Raw genomic sequence first — 26,733 nt, 5'->3', positions numbered from 1 at the left:
AAAGTTTTATTTTCTACAGCCTGAAAACATGATCTGTGAAACAGACCATTTATAAAAGGTCTTGATTATTAGATTCTGGTGAGAATATTTTTAGCAATTTTACCAAGATCAGTCTCTTGCCTCTGCTCATCACAAAACCCTTCAAATTTTAATTTTCCTCTTCTCAAGCCTGAGTAACACACAGTACATCACTCTCCTGCAGTATTGTTAAATTTTCCTCCTGTAACTAGCTACTGCAGAAGGTGGCTTATTTTATCCTGTAAGATTGTTACAAGAGCACCCTCAAAAGAAGGAAAAGAGGCTGACCTGCTGCTGAACTGAACACAGCTTCAACACAGGCTAATGATCAATAACTTGAGTTAGTATTTTCTTCCATGGGTTTTTAAATGAAGCAGCAACAGAAACAGCTGTAAAATCTGAACAGTGCAGATGTATTTCAATGTCTTATTTAATCATTCACTCCTGTTCCAGAATAATAGAATGTCAAAACATTTTCTGATAAAGTCTCTCCTCAAGAGTAGCTTCTGCTGAGATAGAAAGGACATAAACCAGCATGGAGTCAAACTTTGCTGAAGGAAGGGACGTAATTTCTGTAAGTAGTCAAATATGTACAAACCTCCTCTTCATAAAGCTTTCAGTGGTCTGACCCTTTGCATGACTCAGTATTTCTGTGTCTTAAGACTTTTACACAGGCTTTGTGCCACTGTAATTGTAGAAACTACAGATGCCTATCTCTTTGTGGATATATGCACCACCACAGTTCCTGTCCAAATACATTAAGTTTCAAAACTTGCCCTAATGAGCCTGAATAATTTCTTATTAATGATTACTGAAGTTCCATTTATCTCTTCTTTCTTCTCCAGTGATGATTCCAACATAATCCTTCTGTAAGCTGAATAGAATTAAAGAGGATAGGGCAACACAAAAGCTTGCTATCAGGGTAGCTAATAATCTGAGAATCTAATTTCTGTTAAAAATATTCAGCTAGCGACCTGTGCAGAAGAACAGAAATAGTACAAAGAAACCATCCTTTCATATGCCAAAGTAGCACCAAAAATTCATGGTCTTGAGAAGGCTCTGTATATAGAGACCACTGCCTTAAATGAAGACGAAAACTGTGGGAGAGACAGATCTTTCTTCTTTCTGGAAAATATGTGAAGAATAAAGATCCATCTGATAAATTAAGGAACTCCTTATTAATAAACTCTCATTTGTGAGCTGTTTCTACACAAACCATAAGGTTTTGGACAGGAACAGTTCTAATTAGTCTGAAGTTAAAGGGTATTAAGACCTTGTTAAAAATGGAGGCTTAAAACAGTTCTTTGTTGGGGAATGAAAGTGATTGCTAAGATGACACTGAAACAAATTTTAAGTGATTACATTAGAGAAATAATAAGAAGAAAGCATTTTTAAGTACTGCTAACTTTGCACAGATTATTGCTATCCCTTCATAGTAAGTCATCGTGTTAAGCTATGCAAGAATATCCAAGAAGGCAAGCTAATGAAAAGCCTGGATATTGGTAACAGTGTGTGACTGAAATCAAAGTTATGACAAAACCTTCCTGGTAAGGTTATTGTTAGTAATATAAGAATACTATCTGACTATTAAAAATAGCTTGTGTATATACATGCTGCAGTCATCACATTGCTCATAATGTTTACTTCCTCATGTACACAATGAAAATAATAGTAGCAAATCAAAGATGATAAAACCAATAACTGCGGAAAAAAGAGCTTCAATCCAATGAAAATTTTATATCAGAGGTCTTGAGCATCTTAAACATTCATAAACTGTAAAAAAAAAAGCAACCCCTTTATTTTAGCATATACAATAAATTAGCTAAAGAGATTAAAAGGCTTAAGAGTACAGATGGCAGGACAAGAGAAACTCCTGAAGGAGGAAAGAAGAAACCACCTTCCTAAATGTAGAACTCGCTGCTATCACTGGGATTTCTGCATAAAACCTTGAGCTGATAATCTCTTTTTACTTCTAGATCTACAAAAACTTGGGGGCATTTTTGTTTCACATATATATCTTCAAAATATTCTGCTCAACCATGCAGGCTGAAGCAGACACACTTCTTAAAGGTATTTGAGACACTAGCAAAAATTGTTGGTTTTGTATTGGAAGATGTTTTCACAATTTTGACTTTTTAAAAAACACATTTCCCAAAATCCTTTAACAATATAAAACTGTTTCTTTTGCATAAATGCCAAATATTAGAATTAAAAATATAAAATTATTCTGAAATCTCCAACTCTTTACAAGCTCATCTATTGCTAATGCCTGTATCATTAGCAAATAATGAAGTACACAGAATCACTCCACCTATTTGAATACAAACATTATCTTTAAATCTTACTCAGCTTTTAGTCACAAATTAATTCCTTGAAGATGTATTTTTAAGCTTGCTAGCTTTTAAAAAAACAAAACAGAGTTAAAAATATGGATTAGTCTGTGAAGTGTGTTGTTTCATCCCCTCACCGGCAGAATTGCCCTTGAAAAGCTATTTGCCTAAGGCTCATGGCAGGCAGCATTCCTTCCTAAACCAGGGAGAAGTAGCAAAAAAACTAAAATAATTGGATTTCTTTGCATTTTTCTGGCAAATTCCTGTTTTTAAAAAGGATTCAATGCTGAAATATTCTGAAAAAGTGCATTTTAAAGTAAACTGTACTAAAAGAATACAGTAACATTCTTATAAACTTAAAATACTTTATAACTCTACTTATATCACTTTTGAAAGTAAAGATTCTGAGAGCCATTTTAGATGGATTTTGGTAAGGGTATTTATTGTAACTTGGTGGAAAGCAAATTTTGCACTTACACAAAACCAAGAAGATCCACTTGTGTATGGAGAAGACTGGATAAGCATCACCCCATTCAGGATGGCATTTTCTGGGTTTTGTTGCTTATTCTATGAAAACTGATCTTGAGAGTTTTATTATTTCAAGATTATTCAAAACTCAAGTACCTTCCGGAATTTTTCTTTATGTTTTGGACTTTGCAAAAGAAACCTGAAATACGATAGGATAATACTCCTGAAGCCTCTGATCTTCCCCTGAAATTCATGCATGTTTAGATGAAGATGCGGTTCTAAACTGTATGAAACTGTTAAGACAGGTTGAATTAAAACTCTTTCAAATATTTTTCCTTAATTTTCACAGCACTGCAAATGCAGTAGAGTAGGCACAATAGAGAGTTTCCTGAACAAAATGCCAACGGTGTGGGTACAGCTTGAGCTCCAGGCACAAAATGGACACAACAGCTGCTCATGGTACCACACACTGCTTCTCAGTCCTGAATCCTGCAGCCATCCCAGAACCACAGTGGTAAAAATCTCCCAGCCACATTGCCCCCTATTCTCTTTCTCTGAACATGAGAACCAAAACAAAATTACATATTAATGTATTTCTTGGATTATTTGCAATCTGTATAGCGAATGGCTTTCCTGGCTCTGTAAGAACAGTGTTTTTTTATGTTAGCAGAAAAGAGAAATACATTAAAGGGATCTTTATGTGCACATTTTGGAAAAATGGAACACAGTAGACTAAAAATCACCACCTCATAAGTAATAATTACATCTTTTTTTAAAAATGGAGAAGAGGTTCCAGTCATGCATTCCCACATTTAATACTTTCTCCATGACCTATTCTGGTTTTGAACACTTGCCACTGAAGATTTCCACACACTGTACTAAGCTATAGAGCACATTAACTGTGTAGAATGCTTGTGACAATGAGAAAAATACTGAATGAAGAGGAGTTAAGGGAAAAAAAGAACCTGAATGTGCATTTTTAAAATAGGTGTTACAATCATGTCAGTCAAATGACACTCACTCCAGAGCAACCTGTATTTTCTAAATCAATCACCTACCTGAAAATGACACCAATAACAAATTTCAGAAGGATGCACTGGATTTCCAACCACAAATATAGACAGATACATTCTTGTATCTGAAACCAAATAATGAATAAAAAATACAATTTTAATAGAGTAAGAATTTCTCCGTATTAGACTACAAGAAAGGGGATGAAAATGGAGGTAAGAAGAGAGACACTACAGTTAAAGAAAGACCAAAAAGCTTATAACAGAATTAATAAGGGTATAAAGGGAAGCATTTACTGCTGTAGTGTAACTGTGTTTCTTTAACATAGTCTGTGGAAAATCATTTGAGGTAATTTTTCAACCCTTAATATGTCAGTTTTGAGCTCAATGCTATCTTCATCCATAAAAAAATACTTAAGTCCTGGTTATAATCTTGTGATGTTTATACCATAGCATGGTTAAAGGGAAAAAGAGTAAGTGAAGAATCCATGGCAAAATTCAAGCTGTAGTCAAAGAAAGTGAGAAAAGCATACATTAAAAACCCACAAGATTTACTGTAGGATAGCTATACTTTTCCTTCTTAAGCCACCATCTGTAAAGATTTCTGTTGTACACTGCTAAAAAGTGATTTTATAGGAGTCCCCCACAAAAGTTATGGTGGGACAAGTCTAATCAAGAAAGCAATCTAGAATTGAAATGCAGTGAATAATAGTGCATAAAAACATGAGCAGATCTGTGCATAGCAATTTTCTGTATATCAGTGTCAGAACCATTCCTAAGATGTGCAGCAATGTCTTCCTTTACATCTCTATTCTATTACAATATTTCAGTAGCAGATGATGCAATCCCTCTGCTAACCTAATCTATACTGCAAATAGGCACACACATTTCAAAGATCTTCTCTAAATAAATTTCAAAAATCTTCTCTAAACTTCAAGCAGTTACAGCTTAGACAAAAAGTAGCCTCTCATACAAAGAGAGGCCAGGGCTCAGCTCCAAATCACTTTTCAGAACAGTTCAGAACATCGTTTAGTAATTTTTACTAGTGAGATTAGAGGAAAGCAATTTTCTATCATGTCGTAAATTACCAAAAGCCATGTTGAGATGGTTTTGTTCCCCCATTTCTGGAAGTTCCAAATTTGAGTTTAGCCATGTCAGGAAAGCCCGCTCTACTTTGAAGAAGAACAAGCATTTGCTCATGCAATGGAAAAATTGTTCAAGTTTGTGAGTGCTCCACTCTTTATGAAAGTACTACTCCTGAAAAAAACGTATAAAAATTGCCATAACAACTCAGTCTAAATGTGCACACAAATCAGTATGGTGTTTCTGGTGCTAAGAAACAAATGCTTAGGGAATAAACACATGACAAACAGCATGATTTGTTTCCTGGTACACACTTATCACCTCATGCTGCCTTCAGTTCAGCAGCTTTCCTGACCTAGATGCTGCATGCAATTAATTGGCTTTAACAGCCACAGTAGGTCTATCAGCGTAATTCCTTTATTTGTATCTATAATTTATACTCCAGGCTTCCATATGATGTTGCATCAATTATGAAACATCCAGTTCTGCTACACTTGTACAAGTATGTACTTTTATTAATTTTAAACCTGCTGCTCAATTTTTTCCTGTCACAATTTGTGATCTGTAAAAAACAGTGAATAATTGCCTCTGACTTTTTTTTAATGTTATTCATTCTGTATACCTCCACCATATGTTGTTTCTTCGTTAAAGTGAAAAATTCTATTCTATTTAATTTCTTTGTGTGGAAGCTGTTCCAAATCTCTGCTTTATCTTTTCATCCATACCATACCTCCAGTAGAGGTTAATAAAGTAGTCGAGATTTAAACACATCTGAGGTTTATATTCATACAAATAGGTCTTCCGTTTGGTACTTGATTTTTTTAGTAAGTACTTTTATTTTAAATGTTCTTTTCTGAGTATACAGAAACACACTTAATGCACTACAAAGTAATAACAGAATCCTTTCAGAACATTATCTTAGGAAATTAAGTTTAAGCTAAGATCAGCACTGGACCATTTCTAACCTGTAGATACACACACACAAACAAATCATACTGTAGAAACTATGAGAAGACAACCCCCTTTAAATACCCACAAAAGAACAGAATATAAATAGAAACAACTAAAATTTGAAAGAATAAAGTCAGGTGAAGAGTCACGCTAGCTGTGATTTGGATGAAGTCTGGAGGTGGCAAATAGGCTAGAAGAAGCTGTTTGAGTTTTCAAAGTCATAGATCCTCAGAGAGTGGAAAGCTGACAAAAATAGCAAATGCCAAGAAAAGAGTCCTCCATAAGAAGCTTGAAGTTAAAAGATCATGTAAGGCAAGATTAGGTCACCAAGAGAAGACTAGAGAATGCATCTGTGGTGGATTTGGGTTGGACAAGACAAAATGCAAAACCAGAGAGGTGTACAGCAGAATCCCTCAAGGAAATCCCTATCTTTACATATTAAGATTTTAAAAATAATTTGGACTGTGGTTATAAAAAATAGAATACTGACCAGGAAGCTGAGCTGCTATGCCATTATATTCCAAAGCAAATGGTGGGCTGTAAAATTATATTCAATCAAATTAACATTTGACATTCTACTCCCGTTTATTCTTATTAATTATTAGTGCAAATGATAACAGAAATAAGTCTTCTGGTACTTAATTCTGAGACTGTGACAGTACTTGGTACATACTCAATTTTCCTACTTCTTTTGTAAAAGTCATTCTGGTCTGGTCCTGAATATCCCCAAACACACAGGAAGCTTGTCCATATTCCTTCCAAATGCAAAAGGAAAAAAGTAATTACAAAAATTATTTACAATTAGTTTTTAATTACAAAAAGTATTACAATTATAGTATTACTTATATGTGACCTAAATCTGATTGGGATGGAGTTGTCTTTCTTCACAGCAGGTGGCTGCACCAGAATTGCTGTGATCTGGATTTGTGCCTGAACAGTGCTGATAACACACCAATGTTTTCACTGTGGTTGAACAGTGCTTGTAAAACATCAAGACCTTTCCTTCCTGCCACCCCAGCAAGTAACGCTGGGGAAAGGAAAGAGCTGGGAGGGAGCACAGCCAGCACTGCTGACCAAAGGGATACTCCATACCATAACATTGTGCTCAGCAAGAAATGCTCAAGGAAAGGAGGAGGAAGAGGAGTAACATTAGACATTGCAGTATTTGTCTTCCCAGGCAATTGTGCGTGCTGAGGCCTGCCTTCCCAGAAATTGGCAAAGCATCTGACTGCTGACAGGAAGTATTAAGGCTCTTTCTTCTACTGCTAGAGAATAGAAGTTATTAAGACAACGGGATTTAAAAATTGCATTTGGAAAAAAAAAACAACCCTGGCACGAATTTGAAGTTAGAAGCAGAGTGGGCAATTTTAAAATGAAGGTTTAAAACTATCAGAAATAACTTTTAATCAACGGTGATACTGGCTAGACTGAAACTTGATCAAGATTTCTGAACCTCTGTCTTACGTATTTCCTTTCAGACATCAGAGAGCAAACATAATGAAACCGAGCAGAAAGGGCATAGCTTTTCTTTTGAACCCTTAAAAATTTTCTAACATTTTCATTTATTTTCCTAAATGAAAGTTTAAGTACATTTAATAATAATAACAACAAACCTTAAATCTGAAAATGAAAGATCTAGTAAATCTCTATAATCAATGATGAAGTTTCTTATTCCAACAAACATGATATATCCTTATACATCCTATTAGCAGAGAAAATCCCTAAACTTGTTTAGACAGAGGTTCCTGGCTAACAAGCTTGAAGCAGTGCATCCCGCAACACAGAAAAATACAATACTTAATTCTGAAACTAGTACAAGAACTGAAAAGAGAGATGGAACACCCAAGGTGCAGCTGCCATACAACCAACCAGCCCTCTCCCCATAACAATACTTATCAGCCCAGATACAGCTCTGGGGCTGCACAGCCTCTAGTTCTAGAACAACTTATGCAGCTACTTGATTAGCTCATGAACTTCTTAATTGCAGGCTACCACAGGGTGTTCCAAGAGTAAAAAGAAGAAATTTGCTTCTAAGAATTTGGGAACTGTGTGATAAGAGAAGACATGTTTGCTCTAAATCTAACTACTATTGGTAGATAAAGCTGACACAGAGCTTTAGAGAGGTTACAGGAGACTGCTTTGGGCCAAGATGTAAAAATCATTAGAGCTGAAAGTTACTAAGTGCTTAAAAAAGACATTTTCTTGTGTTCTGCTTTGCACAATCTGCTGCTATGGGTTTGCATCAACAGATGAAATTGTTCCTATAGGTTTATGAGTCATTAAGCTTAAACAGCCAAAGGACACATGCAATATTAGCCATTTTTGCTAGAAACTGCCAAGGAATCTTGTAGGTTGAGAATCCTTTTTGTTGAAGTGCAAGAAACACAGAAAACATTTAGGGACTTGCTCATATGACTGGAGGTAAAAAAGTTTGGCAAATGAACAACAAGAACATCCTCTGTGATACATTTGATGGAGAAGCCAAGCGGGGAAACTGGCTGGAGAAGAAACCCTGGCCACTCTTAAGCATGTTTTAATTATCTTGATGGAAGGGCAAATACAATTTTTTAAGGCACACAAAAACTCTGCTTGCAGTTGAAGCAGATAAAGGTTTTGTCTCAATCTCCTAGATCAATCAGAAACCATAAGGATAGCATGAAGCCAATTTTATGTATATCAACTTTTAAGAAGTGCTTATTAGATTAGAGGCCTTTATGCAGGTCTCAGATCTCTGGATGTTTTTCAAGTATAACTTTTTTCACTAGATTCAATGCTTAAAATAGGCAGCACTTCTGTAATGCTCAGCATTGCTTCTCTGCATAAGAGTCTGGGCTACTACAGACAGCTTTCCAGCCATCCTAATAAAGATAACCTGATAAAATCACCCGATGTTTATAAATGAGCTCAGGAGGCAAGAGAAGCAGAGGAATATTTTTGTAAGCCTATTAGGGAAAACATGCTAATACAGTCAAATAATGGACAAACAACTGATCATGAACTCCCACTAGAAGGTTGCTGCACAACAAGATAACTGTGGATAGAATTACCAAATAAATGTTCCCTCCCAATACAGCATTACTGAGACTAGCAGTTAAATAAAAGATACAGGCATGACATTCATATATTGTAACAGGCATTGAAAAATTAGAAAGGCTGCATAACAGGGGGAAGGTGTGAACTGGTATCCTCACAACATTGAATTTGTAACCTTCAGCAAGACAGAATATGACACTGGTTTTCAAATGATGAGCAAACCACAGAAAGCATAAGCTACAATACTTCCAGTTTTCCTCAAAAATTCAATATGAAGATGGAAACTGAAGTTTTACATCCACAGATTTAACAGTGTATTTATCAAGTCTTCTATCACAGAATCAGTAAGGCTTTGTGTGCTCAGTGAACTTGCTGAGGAGGGATCTCCCCTTCATCCAATAAATCAATGAATTAAGGTAAAGAATTATGGGCCCAGCACTGACCCTTAGAAGACACCATCAGTGACAGCCTTCACCTAGTCCCTGTGCCACTGATTATAACCCTCTGGGATCTGCTGTTCAGCTAGTTCCCAATTCACCTCAATGTTCGCTCATCCAGCCCACATTTCCTGACTTTTCCTATGAGAATGCTGTGAGAGACGGTGCCAAAAGCCTTGCTGAACTCAAAGCAAACAATATCCACTGCTGCTCCCTCCAGGTATTTGTTTCATCCTGCTCAGTAAGATTTAAAAAAAAAAAAAATAGAGCTCCTCAAGAATTCCTTTATCATCTTCAGTCCTTAAGTGACAAATTCTAAAGATCTCAAAACTTCTTCCCAGAAGATTTACCTAGCTCCTCCTTCTAAGGCCAGTTCCATCTGGTTTTTGGTCATATTCATTACACAGAAGACAAACCAGAATGCATACATTTTCATAAAAGAAAAGGAAATAGAAAAAAAAGGAGGAAATAAAAAAAAGGTTTGCCCTTACAGCTCTCTACACTTGCACTGGATCAAATATGTACACTATAATCTGCAGAACTCTCCCTGACATTCTTAGCTATAGATTCCAGGTTCTTCACCAACTGACATTTAGAATTTTTTCAAACTATCCAAACAATGTTGTCTACTATAAACTGAACTAATTCTTTCTCGCCCTTTAATAATCTTTTATATACTATAGAACTTATACTTCCTCTCTTGACACTGTTTCCTCAATTAATTAACCTGCCATACATTGTATTTTCTGTCTTCTCCTCTTTCTTTTCTTCTACACACCTCTGGATCTCTGAGTTTGTTGTCCAAAATAGAACACTGTATATAGCAGACATATCCTTGAGCTCCAGGGAACCCAATCTAGTTGAAGACATCCCTGCTCACTGTAGGAGGTGACCTTTAAAGGACCCTTCCAACTCACAATATTCTGTGATTATCTGCAATGAATAAAAAACAGTATTTAATGCTCAAACCATCTTTACAGCTGAACAATGATCAACTTTTTTTGCAGTAATTAAATTTTCTCTAATTAACCACTAAATGAAATTTAATTTTAAAGTTGTTGCACGCTTCCTTTTCCCACAATCTATAACTCCTCACTTCAGGTTTATTGGATATGCTTGGTGTTTTGGGGTTTTTCCTTTAGCAGAATTTTCAATTTTATTGATACACAGAAAATTGTGAATTAATCACATACAAGTATGGGTGATCAAACTACTGATTTGAGCAGCAGAGCTTTTATTAGCATTGCTGAAAGAACTGAAAGCAGATTAAGTTTACAGTCCTGCTCCAGCTGGGAAATCACTTGGAGAAAAAAGGCTACTCTGACAATTAGGCATACTTGATATAAATCAAACATGAATGAAAAAAACCAACAATGCTGTCTATTTTATAGTTTCATTTCAGTGTAAACATACACTTTCAGCTGTCTAAAAAAAAGGGCCTTCTGCAGTAACAAAAGATAAGTTGTCTGTTGCAGAGCCAGAGTGGCAAACTAAGAGGGACAGAGCTATTTGCAGAGAAAGCATGAGAATTTTTTATGTAAATCTAATGCTTGCATCTGAGATTACAAAGAAAAAGAAGCAGTGCATGTACAATCAGCACAAACAAGCACCAAAGAAGTCCTAAAGTGTAAATATTAAATGGGTAAGAGGATTAATCAAATGCTATTTTAAAATTCCAAGTATTATTATAGACATCAATCATAGCCAAATAGGCATAAGATTTTAATTAAACTCTGTTCTTTATTTTTCAAAAAAAAGATTAAAACATCTATTTGTTTGGCACTCCCATGCTTCATCCCAATGCTGTCCTTTCATAACAAAGAATTCAGATCCCATGGGACCTTAGGAGTCACCTACCAATGGCTGGGTTGAGCAATATTGCTTTAGATGGTTTCTTCATTTTGGAGATTCACTCTCACTATTACACATTTGGCAAGAACTCTTCATAGGTGCTCAGTCATAAAACAGCAAGAATATCAATTTGGAAAGACAAACCCAAGTCTATACATTCCGATCATTCATCAGGAAGAGGACACTTTTCTTGCACTGTAATCTGTCATATAGCAAAGTATCATAAGCAGCCCTTGATACCTAACATGTACTGAGAGTTTATTCAGTCTTTCAAAGTGACAAAAATGGCTGTGTTGCAGTCACTTGTGCTTCTTATGCTATAAGAAACAGAAAGCCATTTAATTTCTTTTGAACATTATGATAATTTATTACAATATTCTTTATGTGAGTTACAGTCAAGGAAGAAAATGAAAAGATTCTATAACTTCTAAAAATAGAGAAAAGAATCACTCTACAAGAAAGGCAATTCAACCTTCTGAGAATAAACTCAAGTGGTGCAAGCCCAAAACTATCTGTAGCATGTAAGCCTACCTGCAGCTCTAAAACCCACATACAATTCTAAAGTAAACAAACAAAAAAGAATCAACAAAGCCAACCAACCAATCTAAAATACTAAAAAAAACCACTCAACAAAAGAATTTTGCAAATTAAGACCTTTAAAATAGCCTTGACTTTAACACTTAAACAGTAACTATTAAAAACTTGTCCACTGCATTCACTCTGTACATAACAAGCAACAATTATACATGCCCCTTGTACCTCTATCATTTCAGATGTATAAATCATCAGTTACATACGCTATGTCAAAATTGCCCAAGAATGCATGTAAATATATGTCATTTACCTGTAGGAACATGACAAATTCTACATCTGCCTAATTACTATAAACCCCTGTAACTGAAATAAGATGCCAAATACACCTTATTTTTCACTACTTCTCAATCAATAAGGAAAAATCTGTTCTTTCAACATCAAGGACCATAACATTAGAGCTCAATGTGGAATGCACTGTCATTCATGTGATTTTTTTTTCTCTTTTTCCCTTCCCTCATAACAAGTGGTACATCTACACACTAGCAAGAACATTTTCAGCTAGTACTAAAGTTAATGGATGAGAAAAAACCCCCACAAACCCAAAAGAAACTGAGTGACAAAGAAGGTCTGAGACAATTTCAAGTGTGGCTCAGAGCTCATGAGATTGTATTTTATTTTAGAGAAAGATACAATACTGAGACAAAGACCAGCCATCTTGTGGTGAAGCAAAATTTAGACCATGTGCACATATACTTAAATTGAAACAGGTAGTAGAGAAAGAAACACAGATTCTAGATGTTAGAGTAATTGACAATAACATAATTATCCAGTAATATTCTAATTTATATGCAATTCCTCTTTAAAAAAACAGGGGCAACAATGTGCATACAAGCCCTGTATAGAAATACCAGCATGCACAATCTGTTACCTCTGAGACTCTTAAATCCTTTATTGTATGTGCTCTCTGGATGTTACTTCAGAATTATATTAGAAACAAGTTGGTTTTAATAATTCTTGCTTGTATTAAACAATTTGGCAAACATAAACCACTAAAACATTAGGTGTACTTCATCACACTACTTCTTTATATAATTACAAAACTACTCACAAGGATATCAGGAAGAAGTTTTTCTTTGCTTAGCAATAAGAGCCAGATACTCACAAAGAAGGGTCTTGGACCAGATCTTTAAGGTTTATCCCACTACGATCCTCAGCAAGGTTCCTGAAGCAACTGTCACTCACTAAAAAAAATAGAAATAAAATTAAAGCAAAACAAAATAAAACAAAATAAAATAGGAAACAGAGGTGGAAATTTACGAACAGAGCACAGTTCTTTTGATTAACTAAAAATGCTTTTTGGCATTGGGTGGAATTTGAACATTCATATATAAGGTCTGATTTTCACCGAGATTCCACCTAATTCAAAGATAAGTTAACTCAATGGAAAGTGAAAAACACTGTATCACAGCTTATGCAGAAATAAACGGCACAAATTTCAGGTGATGTCCTCACTACTTGTCCACCTGAAGGCACAGGAAATCTAAAACACATGGATGCACAGGTACACACTTATCCATACATTTAACAGGAGTGTCATTAATCATGCACTGATCAATATACTTCATCAGAAACAGTGAGAGCTGCTATGTATTTAAGTTCATAGTTACTCATGGGTTAGCAAAAATGTTTAACATGAGATAACCAAAACAAGTAATTAAGAGCAAAAATTTATTCAAGCAACTTATAAATAATTTATAAAGTGCATGTAAAGCAGCTAGTTACTGTAATAACTGAAATTACAGTAAATGTCACAGAAGTTTTAAAGAGTATGCTTTCATTTTCTTCACTAATTAAAAGAAAAAAAAACCCAGAAGAGACCTAAACCTCAAACTCCAAATTTGTTCTCTTGGCTAAGTCTCTCAGCATATGCGCTCCAATCCTAAAAGCCATTTCATTTCTCTTAAGTAACACCACAGTCAGTTTGAGAGGTGGGAAAAGAGTAGTGGCTCAAATACTTTTAGAACAACACAGTATCAGTTTAAAGGAATTATCTATTTCTGACTACAGCAAACTTTCTGAAGGACACAAAGGTTGTGATATGAAAAAATCAGTGTAAGGATCAATTTCTCTTAATGGTCAAAGTCATCCGTGAGACAAAGTTTATGAAGAAATGCACTACTGCACATCTTTCAACACAGAATACAACCTCACATTTGGTGACCCTAGATGTGTCTAAATCACTGCAAAACACTGCAGAAGCAAGTGTTCCTGGTTTTCTCCCTCTAAATGCAAATTGCTCTCTTTAATTTCCATCTCTAAGTATTCATGTGCATCACCAGCATCAAGAAAATGCAAATCATTCCCAAAATACATTGTTTTCACAGATTACAACACATACAGTGACAGACCTACCTAACATACTACAAAACGGCAAAATGTTTCTACTAGTACCTCTCATTGGCAATGCATCTCACAAGTGTGAAACCCGGTAAGTCTGCTGGGAAGGACAAGTATTGGAAGAAAGCATCCCAGAAGAAGAGGCTGGTGTAGCTGATGAAACAGGTAGCAGTCCTGGCCCTCAGACAAAGCCTGACAGTTTATGACTGTGAGAGAGGTATTTGTCATGTGGTGAAAACACTCACCTAATAGGGTAATAACCAAAGGCTATCCTAAGCTCCTCTCCCTCAGTGTCTCTGCAAACAGTACCTAACAACAGCCTGCTGCACACACCCCCTGAAAGCCCTCAGCCCTTCTCAAGGGGTCTCCTGTCCTTGAGGCACTTGTTCCAGAGCTTCATTTGAAACAACCTGTGCTAACTAAGCCCAGACTCTCACCTTGTTCCTACCATGACAACTTCATCATTGCCTGTGTAACAAACTGAAAGTTACCTGCACTGAGCTCACAAGCACTTCCCCCACCGCCAGGGAAGCTCTGAGTGAGCAGCTTGAGCCTTCGGGAATTTTTCATTTCCATCCCCACCTATTACATTGAACCCAAGACCCCTGAGTGGATCTCTTAACTCTTCAGCTAAAGGAGTAATTCCAAGATCAGCAGATCCACAAACAACTACATGTTGGATTTTATGGGAGAAAAAATTCCTGCCTACATTGATATTTGATAGTTTATATTTGCTTCTTGTCAAGTTTGGCAACAAAACAGCAAACAGAACATTTTACCTACAGTCTTGTCATAAATCCTACACTACCAATGTATCAACATATCTCCTATACTAACATAACACATCATGAATAAAAATTATGCTCAACACTGTTTTTTCACTACTGACAAATCAAACATTTTTCAAGCATTAAATATTTAATCTAAACATGCTGCATTTCTCTAATGTCTCCTCCAACCTCCTCATGGAAAGCAACCACAGTGATAACTGAGGAAACTGGTGTCTATCTCAAAAGTTTTTAAAGGGGAAATGAAAAATAACAAAATTATCTTTTCAGTAAAACTGGCCATTATTTATCTGTAACTCATGATGTTTAAAACACAAAATGTGTTTCAAATAAATGTTTAAAATGAATGCCTAAATTTGTAAGAGACAGCCTTTGTTTTATTTGTCTCAACACAAATCCAATATTATAACACTCTTTTTATTAATGAATTTTAAAATTGCAAACCTCCACTCTACTTAGCAGACCTCAGCAATAAAACCATTTGCTAAAAAGGCTAACTCAACATCAAATATCGACAAACTTTGAAAAAAAGTTTAAACCTCATCTCCCTTTTCTTCTTTGATTGTAGGAGAGTTAGAGCAATGTGTAGCTGCAAATTGGTAAGCAAGCATCTTCTTAGGATACTGTTCTAGCTGCATTTAGAAAACACAGATGCTACAGATAAATGTAAAAAACTCCAAACCTGGTTTTAACAATCAAGCATTCCAATACTTTAGTTAATACTGATATTTGACTATAACTGTCAATAAAATTAGTAGTATGGATAGCAACAGGAGAGTTTCCTGGAGTGGAAATAGTTCATTGGAATAGGCTGGAATAAGCACTTGGTCTGCATACAAGCACAGCCTTGCTCTTTCACATCATTGCAAACTCTTACCATAAATAAATAAAACAAATGTTCAGCAATAAATGCAAGGTGGAAGCAATCAAGCAGAGCAGGTAGTCTATTTCTCACAGCTTAGAAAACTTTAAATCAATACTGCAGATATTTAAAAAATAACATATACCCTAATTGAAATGCAAGCTATTATTTTAAACAGGAGAGTGAACTGTGATGGTATGGTAGAAATATCAGGGTTATCAATGGTGCTTTAAGGGAAAAAAAACGTAGACAAAAGCTTTTCATCACAGCCACCAACTGTACTACAGACACAGTTAGGCCATGCCTTACTTCTCTTTGAAGCACAACCAAGGGATACTTTTGCATAGGACATTTATATAAACACAATCCCCATACAGGGCTTTATTCTCTTGCTCCAAAATTAAATTTTTATTTTTTAACCCTCTGAAAATTTGTAAAAGCTAGTATTTTAAGCATTGTTGAGTGGATGGTTTCTGGAGAGATACAGAACTGTTAGGTGGTCCTCTCTACATACACATCAAGTGGCTGAGCCCCTGGGCTGCAGCACACCCCCCACAGGTACTGCCTCAGAGACATGGCAAACGACTACAAAAATAGCACCCTAAAGTACATTTGCTCCATGGAGTATTGCATATACAATGACAGTCTGTAAGGTGCCAGAAATGTTCTTAATACACCAAATATTGGCACAAATATCACAGGCATCAACTGAACAAAACACATAGACTCAAAAGCATCACAGCGAGGCAAAATCCCTAAACACGCATGGAACAGTTTGACTTCCAAGTGAGCTGTTACATGTATCAAAGCAAACAGGATTTAGCAATAGCTCCAATTTTCCCCAACATTCATCCTACTTCCAACTCCTGGTTTCTATTACTGATGTTCTGTTTCTCACCCCTGTCTAGTCTTGTGCCTAGGAAGTAACAGAGGTGGGAAGCTAATAAGGGAATATAGCTCTCACCTGTCAATTACACAGCATACAAAATTCCCGACGGAAAGGTTAAAATCAGCATTCACACTCTAATGTGCAAACATCCAATTTACAACAGTTCTGAAGCCTTCCCACTTGGCATTTGTGAACTTCTAAATTTGTCCATATGATTTTTTTTTTCCTTTGCTTTCTTTAGCAGGGTTTTAAATGAGACCATACTGAAGAGAAATAGATTGTGAGCCTATGGATTTCCAAAATGAGAAGTTCTGTAACTCTGAAGGCAAACTAGTATTTTCTTCAAGTAGTGGCAGGTCATAACCTGTTGTAAAATGTATCCTTGTTTTAGTTTTATTTTTTAAATGTCCTACAATTTAAAAACCATGTAGCTCTTGAAAAATGTAATTTAATCTCCTACCCTACAGAAAGTACTCCCAGTAAAGAAGAGTCCTCTTGAGATCAAATCACTTCCAAAACTACAGCTGATAACAGTGATTTTCATGTTCATTTAATTTAGAAAAAAATGCAATAACCACTCTCAAAAAATCACTATCTATAGTTTGGTAAAGAAAAGTAACAATTAAGTTTACCTCCTGTCATTGCAAGCCCCCAGCCAGGTAATAGCATTGAGTCCATGCTTCCCAGAAGGCTGATCACTCACTTTATTATCCTGTACTTATTAAGAAACCCATCGCCCTTACAGACAGGCACGATACAGGTGGACCCAAGCGGTCCTTGAATCTAAACACCATCACCACTGGCCAATTAAGAAACCACCCTTTGATAAACAAATCTCCATAACGCATTCCACACGTTCACACCAACAGCTGCAGGAAGTGAAAATAAAAATTGTTTACCATTCTTTTCTCTGATCTTCTCACAGCCTTCCCCAGGACAATGCTCTGTGGCCAGAGAGCTGCTGCCATAGCCTCCCCCATATCTAAATATATAATTCCAGAAAACTACTATTACCTGCCACATTTTCCTCTAGGTTCCCAGAATTCAGAACTACTTTTAGATCAGTTGTGACTGTCTGCAAATAAAAATTGTCTTGACAAAAAAATCTTGACTGTCATGAAGACAGTCACCAATGCACTATTAGTTTGAAAATACAAGGATTACTACAACATCAAACAGTATGCACTGAAATATAAGATACCAGATTTCTTACATTTTTGTCTTTTAGCGATAATATCGCCTAAGTTCAATTCTTAGGATCTCTTCATCTACCAATAGTATTTTTGACAAGACTTTACCTTACCCCTCTTTTTACGGGCTCATTTATGTATTTAGGTCTTATAACAGATTCATTCAGCAGTTAATAAATATAAAAATATATTTAGTACACTTGAGATGTTCTGAAAAGTACGGGTCTAGCACAGTGTTGTACTCCAGTCTGGTTTTGCTTGCAACAAGCACTATTCAGCAGTCTCATTCCAGATTCAGGTGGTTCTGTTCCATATACTCCATGCAAACGGTTCAGGATTCAAGTATTTTGCTTTTATGGGCCCAACCTTATAGACAAGGCAGCAAGCACCTTCTTTACCTATTATACATATTGTTGACGTCAAGAAATAAACTCTGCTAGGGAAGCTTAGGATCTTAGGGTTTAGGCTATAGGAAGGTAACAGAATTTTTTCTCAGACCTCAAAACATCTCTCCTTAAAAGCCTGTTCTCCTGCAAACACAGAATTCCTGTCCTATACATGTGCTATATATGTCCTATAAGGCATACATTATGGAAGGCAAAGGAAGGATAAAGCACCAGAATATTGATTCTCTTAATATTAAAATGATTTTAAGGTATTTTATGGGTACCATGGACAGTAACACCAGAGATAAATAATGCTGCCTTTTTTCTCTGCTACTGTCACATTTTTCAAGTGAGTGCATGTCAACCAGAAAACATACATAAAACAGATGGCACAATACAGAAATTTTGTAGCACCTTCTCCAGATCTATCAAAGAAGACAGCAAATTAATTTTAAGAGCAGCACTTATACCATTTGCATATCTGCACACAAATCTGACGTATTTGCAGAATAAAAAGAACTACGAGTCTCCATGCAAACTGCAAACACTTATAAATGCCAAGAAAATACGTTGTCTGTGAGTAGAAGAAATAAGGCAGGCTGATTTCCTAATTGTGATCTAAATGCCATTTTGCTATCACCATATACATCCAGAATGGTATCCTCACAGACTGACAAAAAAGGAGCTAAGGTACTGGAACAACAGAAGGGAAAGGTTTGGGTGACCTACTGAAAAACAGGATGATCATAAACCAGAAATACAAGCTCAACATGTGAACCTATGATTTTTCTTTTTCGAGAAAACAGAGAAGCAGTAATGTCACTTGTAAACCAGATATAAAGGAGGGCTGTTGTAATGATAAAGAAAAGTAAGATACCAGGAGAAGTAACAAGAACTTTCCTGATTAGCTTAGCAAAAACCTCCATCAGATGGTAGCTGCTGCTGTGTTTATGTAAGTACAACAGCAAAACAAATATCAGAGGGAGACAAGAATAGAATTGCAGATGAAATTTAACTGTGAGGAAATCCTAAGAAACAGAGCATAAATTTTCGAAGAGTTAGAGGTGAACCCTCACAAATAATGCTTCTATAATAACAGTGAGGGCAAGGAAAGCACACAGACTTGTTCTCAACAGATTTAAGGATAGATTAAATGATACAGAAATTGTTCTTGAAGACCTGAAGCATTCTGTACCACAGTAGCTAATGTTGTGAAATGTATGTTAGAGTTTCTCTGAAGGCTATGAACTTCTAAACCTCCCCAGGGTTTATCCCATTTTCTAACAGCAATTAAATGAGGCATTTTTTTTCTGTGCATCCATTAGTCTAGTGGGTTATGCCTCTCTCAAATGATTTATCATTTAAATTTTACAATATTTGTGCAGCCTTAGGCTACAAATTCTACACTGGGTTTTAATCTAACATTTAACAAGCTGGAGTTTCAACTCCATTCTACTGTCAGTGTGATCACTGCAGTGATCAGGTGAACTTCAGAAGAAAAACATCAAACCATTGAAGACATTTAATTCTTGGGAGATGCAGCATTAGCAACACTTCCAATTGTTTGTACGCAATAAAAAATTTGGTTTCTTGAAGCTATGAATAATAAGCACTTGATGAATTCTTTTCTTTGGGCTCTTGTTATTGGTGATAAATTAGTTTGTGTTATGTATGGATTTTTTACCCCAACATGTATTTCCAATATGAAGTTTCCAGAAGAAGTTACTATAAAGCCATAAAAAATTCCAGGATGGGAAGGAAAAGTATAGAAAACAAACACATTCAAGAGAGGAGAAGAGAGGAGTTAAACCAACAAGAAAAGCTAAGTACCTTTGAAGAGTAGTATCTATCTCATTTTAGACTGCTCTGAAATTTTTAGTTCTACCACAGGTTAGAACAGCTGTAGTTAGAGCAGATATGGAGAATCTTTCCTCTAAAGGACACTCTTTACAAGGAGATCATGATTTTCAGCTTTTCTGATTTCTCTAGAAGATGTCTGGGTTTTTTCAATACGTCAAAAAAGATACAATTCTTATCTTAGTTTTCCTGTATGTTATTTAGTTCAGGAAAAGAATATGTTTAGTTTCTTAGTTAGGAACATGTGAAACAATTTACAGCATCTTATATAGGCCCATTTTAAATAGATCCTTGGTTGCAGAGTACACCGATCAATTATACAATCAAACCTCAGCTAGATGCACTTTTGAATATGACAAAGTATGCCAATGCAAGATGCCAACACATTTCACTTATTATCTGCCAGCTTGATTAAGAACCACAAGAATCGCATGAAAAACTATACTCCATTTTCCTAATGATATATTCTATCTATAAACACTGCATTTGTGTGAACTACTCCAGTATTAGGGACCTGTGACCACAGGCTTGCATCATGCAGTAATGACAGGATTTAAGAAACTTGACATTGTGGCTTGGAACAACATCCCTCTTTGCACTGCTGCATTGCTGCACAGCCAAATGCATACAGACCTGCTGATAGATAGACAATCCTCCAGGACCAACCCACAGAGCTCAGGGCCTCAGTGCCCTGTCTATCTTCTGCTCACGTCTCATACAGCCCCAGACACCAGAAATCAGGTAACTCTTCCTCCTTAAGTAAACTGAGGTATTCTTTGCACTGTTCAACATAGCCTGCCAAACGCTGATACAAGAAGCCACCTCAAAAACACATAGTCAAAAAGGGCAGGAAGAAACAGAAGGCACTTTGTGCTTCTTAAGACATCCATTGTGTGATGTCCATGTCACACCACAGCTGGCAGTGTGCATTCCCAGCCAGGAAGCCAATTGTATCCTGGGCTGCATCCAAGGAAATGTGGCCAGCAGGGCAAGGGAGGGAAATTTCTCCTCTGCTCCACTCTGGGTGGAGTGCTGCTGCACCGGAGTGTTGCATCCAGCTCTGGGGTCCCCAGCACAGGAAGGAAATCAGCCTGTTGGAATGAGTCCGGGAGAAGATCAAGTTGATTAGAGGGGCTGGAGCACTGTGAAGACAGGCTAAGACAGCCGGGGTGTTCAGCCTGAGCTACAGAAGGTTCTGAGAGGGAAACCTTACAGCACCTTCTGTACCTAAAGAGGGTTACAAGAGAGTGGGAGAGGGAATTTTTATGAGGGCATTTAGTGATAGGCCAAGGAGTTATGGCTTTAAACTGAGAGAAGGTTTTAGATTGGATAATAGAAAGATATTCTTTACTGTGAGAGCGGTGAGACATTGGAACAAGTTGTCCAGGGAAGTTGTAGATGCTCCATCCCTGGAAGTGTTCAAGGCCAGGTTGGATGGGGCTGTGAGCAGCCTGGTCTGGTGGAAGGTATCCAAGGCAGGGAGGTTGGAATGAGATGATTTTTAAATCATCTTCCAAATCAAACCACTTTGTGATTCCATGATTCCCCTAAATATTGTATCTATGGTTTGAGCAGATGCTTTCCCCGAATCCAGATTTCCCCGAATACAGGATTTCTAAGGAAGGTTACAGGAAGGCACACAGGAAACACACAAACAAGGTATGGAGCTGAAGGAGAGCCAGGGTCAGATCACAAAGCCAGCTGTCTTACTGAGGATTTTGGGTTCATCTTCTGAGTTCAAGTAAAAGCATCAACAGTTCTGAATCAGGCGAGTGATGCAAGCCAAGAGCCACAGAAATTAGGAGAAAGCAGAACACTAAATGTACTAGGGAGCTAATAAAACAGCAGAAATCCCAGTGACAACCAAGTGCAACTCCAAACTGAATGGCGTTAAATCATATACAGCTATAAGACTTCAAAGCCTGAAGGTGTAATCATAGCAAAATAATGCTAGTTAGCACATAAACCAGAACATGTGTTGTAGACAAACAACTCCACTACAGGCAAGGACTTGAAGAAAAAAAGACATTATCTCTTATATTTTTTAGACAAAATTATCACCTGGGCCTAGTCCAGTGTATCTGTCCCCTCCAGTTTGCTTGCTGAAGGAATCACCTGGGACAGAAGAGCCTCCTTTAAGCAATTACACAATAACCATTTATTTAGCACAACTCTATATGCAAAGCTCTGAACTGAGGCCCTACAAACATCATACTGAGGTATAAAAGGCATAATTTTGTACTGTTAGCAGAGATGATGAAAAGACGTAGACATAAAAATTCAGTTGTAGGTATTTATTTATTGGATATAAGGATGTCCATTCATGCAAAGGGACCTTTAAATTATTAGCTTTCACAAGAAGATTAAATATTTAAGCAAATCAGTATAATTTAATAATGTAACATGAGAATGAGTAAAAACTAATTTTATATAACTAGTAATATATTTCATATAATTAAATATTGTTTAGATGACAATGTAATTGTTTTACTCTATTTTTCCCCCAAATCTGATTATGAAGTAAGTTATATCCACATGTTTAGCATTTTCAATTCATTAAATGTGAATTCTTGATACCTTATGGGAAAATTCTTTATGAAAGTGAAAAAACAAGTATTATAAAAAGTGGTTGCAATAATCCTGAAAAATAGGACAGTTCCTCTTTGTCCAAAACATAAGTACTTCTTAAGATATCTTTTTTGTACTAGTACTCTTAAGCCTCCTCAAAACTAGTGGCAGTACAAAACAGAGAGCTTCAAAATAGAAACACTTCAAGGAGCGATTTTCAACTCTACCTAGCAAAAAAAAGCAACAAACACCCAATACCAGAAGTGGTCAAGAAAAAACAAGAGCATCACAATAAATCCCACTGCTTGTTTAAAAAGCATCTACCTCCATATTGTTTTCTTTTTACAACCTACTTTCCTTTATCAGGAGTCAAATAATACCTCAGATAGTGGAGGGAAACAACCCTGCAGACAGTTGTTACTGAGCACACACAACATCGCAGCCAACAGAGGCTGCTCTCTTCCCTGGGCTCAACCCAGCACTGTTTCTGGTAGGTCTTACTTGCCCAGATGTAGCATTTGACTGGCAAAAGAGTTCTGTTTGAATTGAAGAGCCTGGCTAAATCTAGACCATAAGGCAGAGACACCACATTAGCTGCACCAGCACCAGCTTGGATACAGATACTGAGGCACACAGATGAAATCCTGATCAGCACTCACTGACCCTGTGCACTCCAATGCACTGTGCAAGCTCAGGTCAGGAAATGCCACGACACACACACCCAAGCTAACCTCACACGGTGCCACCTCAGCCATGACAGGGTTTATTAGCTCAGATTGAAGTGGCGTAAAGGCATCTAAAGAACCTTCAAGCTCCTGGAAGAAACAATCACGTTCACAAAAAGCTGAACCAGTCATGCTGTTTCAGATTTTTACTGGCTTCCCAGGGCTCCTCAATTATCACAAACAGTGGAAAACTGTTTCTGCAAAATGATCTGGAAACATACCGTAGGTCTTTCTAGAACATTGAGCTGCCATCCACAAAAAAGTGCTGATAACAAATCCTACACAGGAAAGTACAGATTCTAAAAACCAGGATTTTCAATATCGTTTACGTTTCGTTCACTACTGTCTCTAGCAGTAGCAGCGGTGAAGATCTCAGTGGGACAAGTTCCACTCAGGTGTCATAGGAGGAAAGGCTTTCACTTGAAAGCCTGTAGTTCATGAAACAACTCTAAAACAGAGATTTATCCCTTACACCCAATCTCTAAAATCTTTCCTTTTCTCTGAGTTAAACTTCTTTCCAATGTTTTGTTTATTTTAACTTTATGCTTATAAACCGCCTGCTCTGGAGCTGACCACTTTTCATGCAACTGGCTCAAAGAAATGACATCATCAATCCTTCATCTCAGGGTTCATTTGTTTCCACATGTCTGTTCCTAATGCTTATGAATAAACTTTGAAAATAGGAACCAAAGCCTCTTGTCATTCCTTCCAGCTGGGAGGATCCTGAAAAAGCTGCAAATAGCTGGAACTGAGCCAATTATCTCAGTGAGCTGCGAAAAACCTGGAAATCAGTTTAAATGCTAAGTGTTTTCATCACTCACTCATTCAACTAATTATTAAAATTACAATCTCAAATTATTCCAGAGTACTACAAGTCATGCTTCATATACCACTTCAAACATATGCTCCACCAAACCTGAAATACAGAAAATAAAAATAGGGAGACTAAAAATAAGCTAAGAAATTATACCGGGAGTAATCTTTACATTTGTGTACCTTTGTTGATGCTCACTTACAGAGTTGCAACATTCAGGATTACCAAGTCTTGATTGCAGGTCCTGATTACAGGGTGAAGTTTGCTGTTCAGTCTCTTTCCAGAATCTTGCTATACTTTTACAATCAGATGTTTTAAACAACAATTCTATCTGGCAAATAACAGATCACATGTAAAATACCTATTTAGTATAAAATTTGCTTACTTTAATAGCAGGTGTAAGGCAGTAATAGGAGTACTTTCCAGCCCTATCCAACCCTCATGTGACATGAGCCCAGAGAACTGTAGCCCAGCTTTTCCTCCTGTGAATGGTCCTCCAAATGTTTAAGCATGTTTGCTCCTATCATTTTGTTTGTAGTAGACTCTTTCTTGACCTACTGTATTTTAGCCATGCTCAAAATTTCTAAGGAAATTAGAAGTACTGATGCATTAGGTAGCCTACATTATTTCCCCCATTTGTCTTTGCTACCTAAACATAACTTTTGACATTATCTTACTGCTGATTTACTTTACTTTGTCAGGGACTCACAGGCTCTTCTATTCCTAAACACCTTTGCAATACACAATATTGTTATTTTATTGCTGTCTGTGTTTGTTAAATGTGAATAAACACGTCATCTTTTTCTTCTCCCGAACAGGGAAAAATTTATATATTCTGGAAATAATCTTGTCACACTGATATTTGACTCCTTATTCTTAACTTTTAGTTCCCTCTCTTTGCTGATTCCAAATTTTTAACTATATTTAACTCAAAGCCTACAGCAAGCAACAAAATGGGAGAAGCCTTTAAAGCCTATACAGCCTGTCATGTCTCATATGTTTGCTTATCTGGGCAATGAATCAAATCAATCAATCAGCTGTCAGGACCACACCAAGCCATGCTGGCATTTCTAGCAGAATAACACCCCATATGAACACTCCATGTACATTTCTTGCAGCTCAAAGAAAGCCAGCAATTGCCACATTCGTAGCATGGCAACGTGGAGCACCCTGCCAAGGGTTCTCCCTCACTGGTTTCTGCCCTACACACCCAGCCAAGGCAGCAGCCCTGCAAAGGAGAGCAGCAGAGCAATGCTGAGATGTTCCTGGAGGCAGAGCCCACAGGAACAGCATTCCCAGGCAGTACTCCCAGGCAATGGCAGAGCCCTCCTGCCTCCACCCTGCCTTTGGTGCCTCTGCCTGCTGGCACACTGCAGCATTGGCACCACAGTCTCAGCTGGGTATGTGTGTGGCTGGCTCAGTTAGGAAGGCTAAACAGGCTATGATCCATTGTCTGGGCTCACTTCTTGCCAATGTTACAGCCCTATCAAGAATAATGTTCTTATGAGTGTTCTGAAACTCCAGCTCATAAATGTATACTGGTTTTCCTTATTTGCTCTGAGTTCTTCTTGCTTGAAGGGGAAGAATGAGGGGAAGAATGACTAGAATGATAGGATTACCATTATTTTTACTGCACTATCAGTAAACCCCATGGCTTACTCACAAATGGCCAACAAAAATAGATACAAATGGTACATGCCATTGAAAAGTTTGCTGTCATTTTCTATCATTATATAATTACTTTTGTCCTTACTGAAACCTTTGAGCTGTTATGTTTTAAACCAGCCATTTGAAGATTATAAAAATAGAAATGGACACCAGGGCAACTTAACTGGGAAAGAAGAAAACACTTCTCTACCAAATTTTTTTTTTCAGTATATTCTGAGACATGCAACATTATTAAATTCCCCCTTAAATGGGCTATTGAGTGAATGGGAGACCCAGTGGATTGCACCATTCCTTCGTTTATTCTGCAATACTTCTTAAAATCAGTAGTCTCCAAAAAATATAATAAGAAAGGTCTTAAAATTTATAGGTATGCATGATATCTGTGTTTGCCATGCAGTTTTCATGAATTCCATTAATGATTTCTGTGTATTTGCACAAGTATAATAAGGAATCATAACAAATATTGAAAATGTTCCTAAGTACCTGAAAAAAATAATCTAAATGTCTTAATGAAAAATATCAACATAATAACTATTAAACAACCAAAGCCTACATTTGCAACTTCACCAGTTCATTAAGAAAGGCCATTTTACTCCTCCAAAGAACTGTTCCATCAATATGGAGCAGGTAAGCAAATAGACTTTTTAAAAAGTGTCAACATCTATGATTTTCAACAGTGAATAAGGCTTTCAGCATTTCTATGGCAGAAAAAATCTGACAGCCAAACATACACACTAAATATTTTCTTAAAATTCTTCAGTAATAATGCCTGGTTTTGCCTATAAAAATTACTTAAACGTTGTCCATCCATTTCTCTGCCAAATTCCCCTTTCCCCTTCTCATGTTTCCTTCCTAACATAGTTTTTCCAACTTG

General features: G+C 36.8%; 1 protein-coding gene across 23 annotated transcripts in view; it reads right to left on the bottom strand.

Annotated features, from left to right (window-relative positions):
- GPHN (gephyrin) overlaps positions 1-26,733 on the bottom strand; it is a 266,641-nt gene that overhangs the window by 169,011 nt on the left and 70,897 nt on the right. For 22 of the 23 annotated variants that reach the window (XM_064424218.1, XM_064424222.1, XM_064424221.1 and 19 more), the window contains exon 2: positions 12,878-12,956. In XM_064424218.1, coding sequence (XP_064280288.1) covers positions 12,878-12,956 — 79 coding nt within the window. Of the gene's footprint in view, positions 1-12,823; positions 12,957-26,733 lie in introns of those variants that run through there. The other variant, XM_064424238.1, reaches the window with a different exon arrangement.

Source organism: Passer domesticus, chromosome 6 (genome assembly GCF_036417665.1).
Source record: "Passer domesticus isolate bPasDom1 chromosome 6, bPasDom1.hap1, whole genome shotgun sequence".
Classification (NCBI taxonomy): Eukaryota; Metazoa; Chordata; class Aves; order Passeriformes; family Passeridae; genus Passer; species Passer domesticus.
The sequence above is the reverse complement of the archived record's forward strand: the minus strand, read 5'-3'. Positions and strand labels throughout refer to the sequence as shown.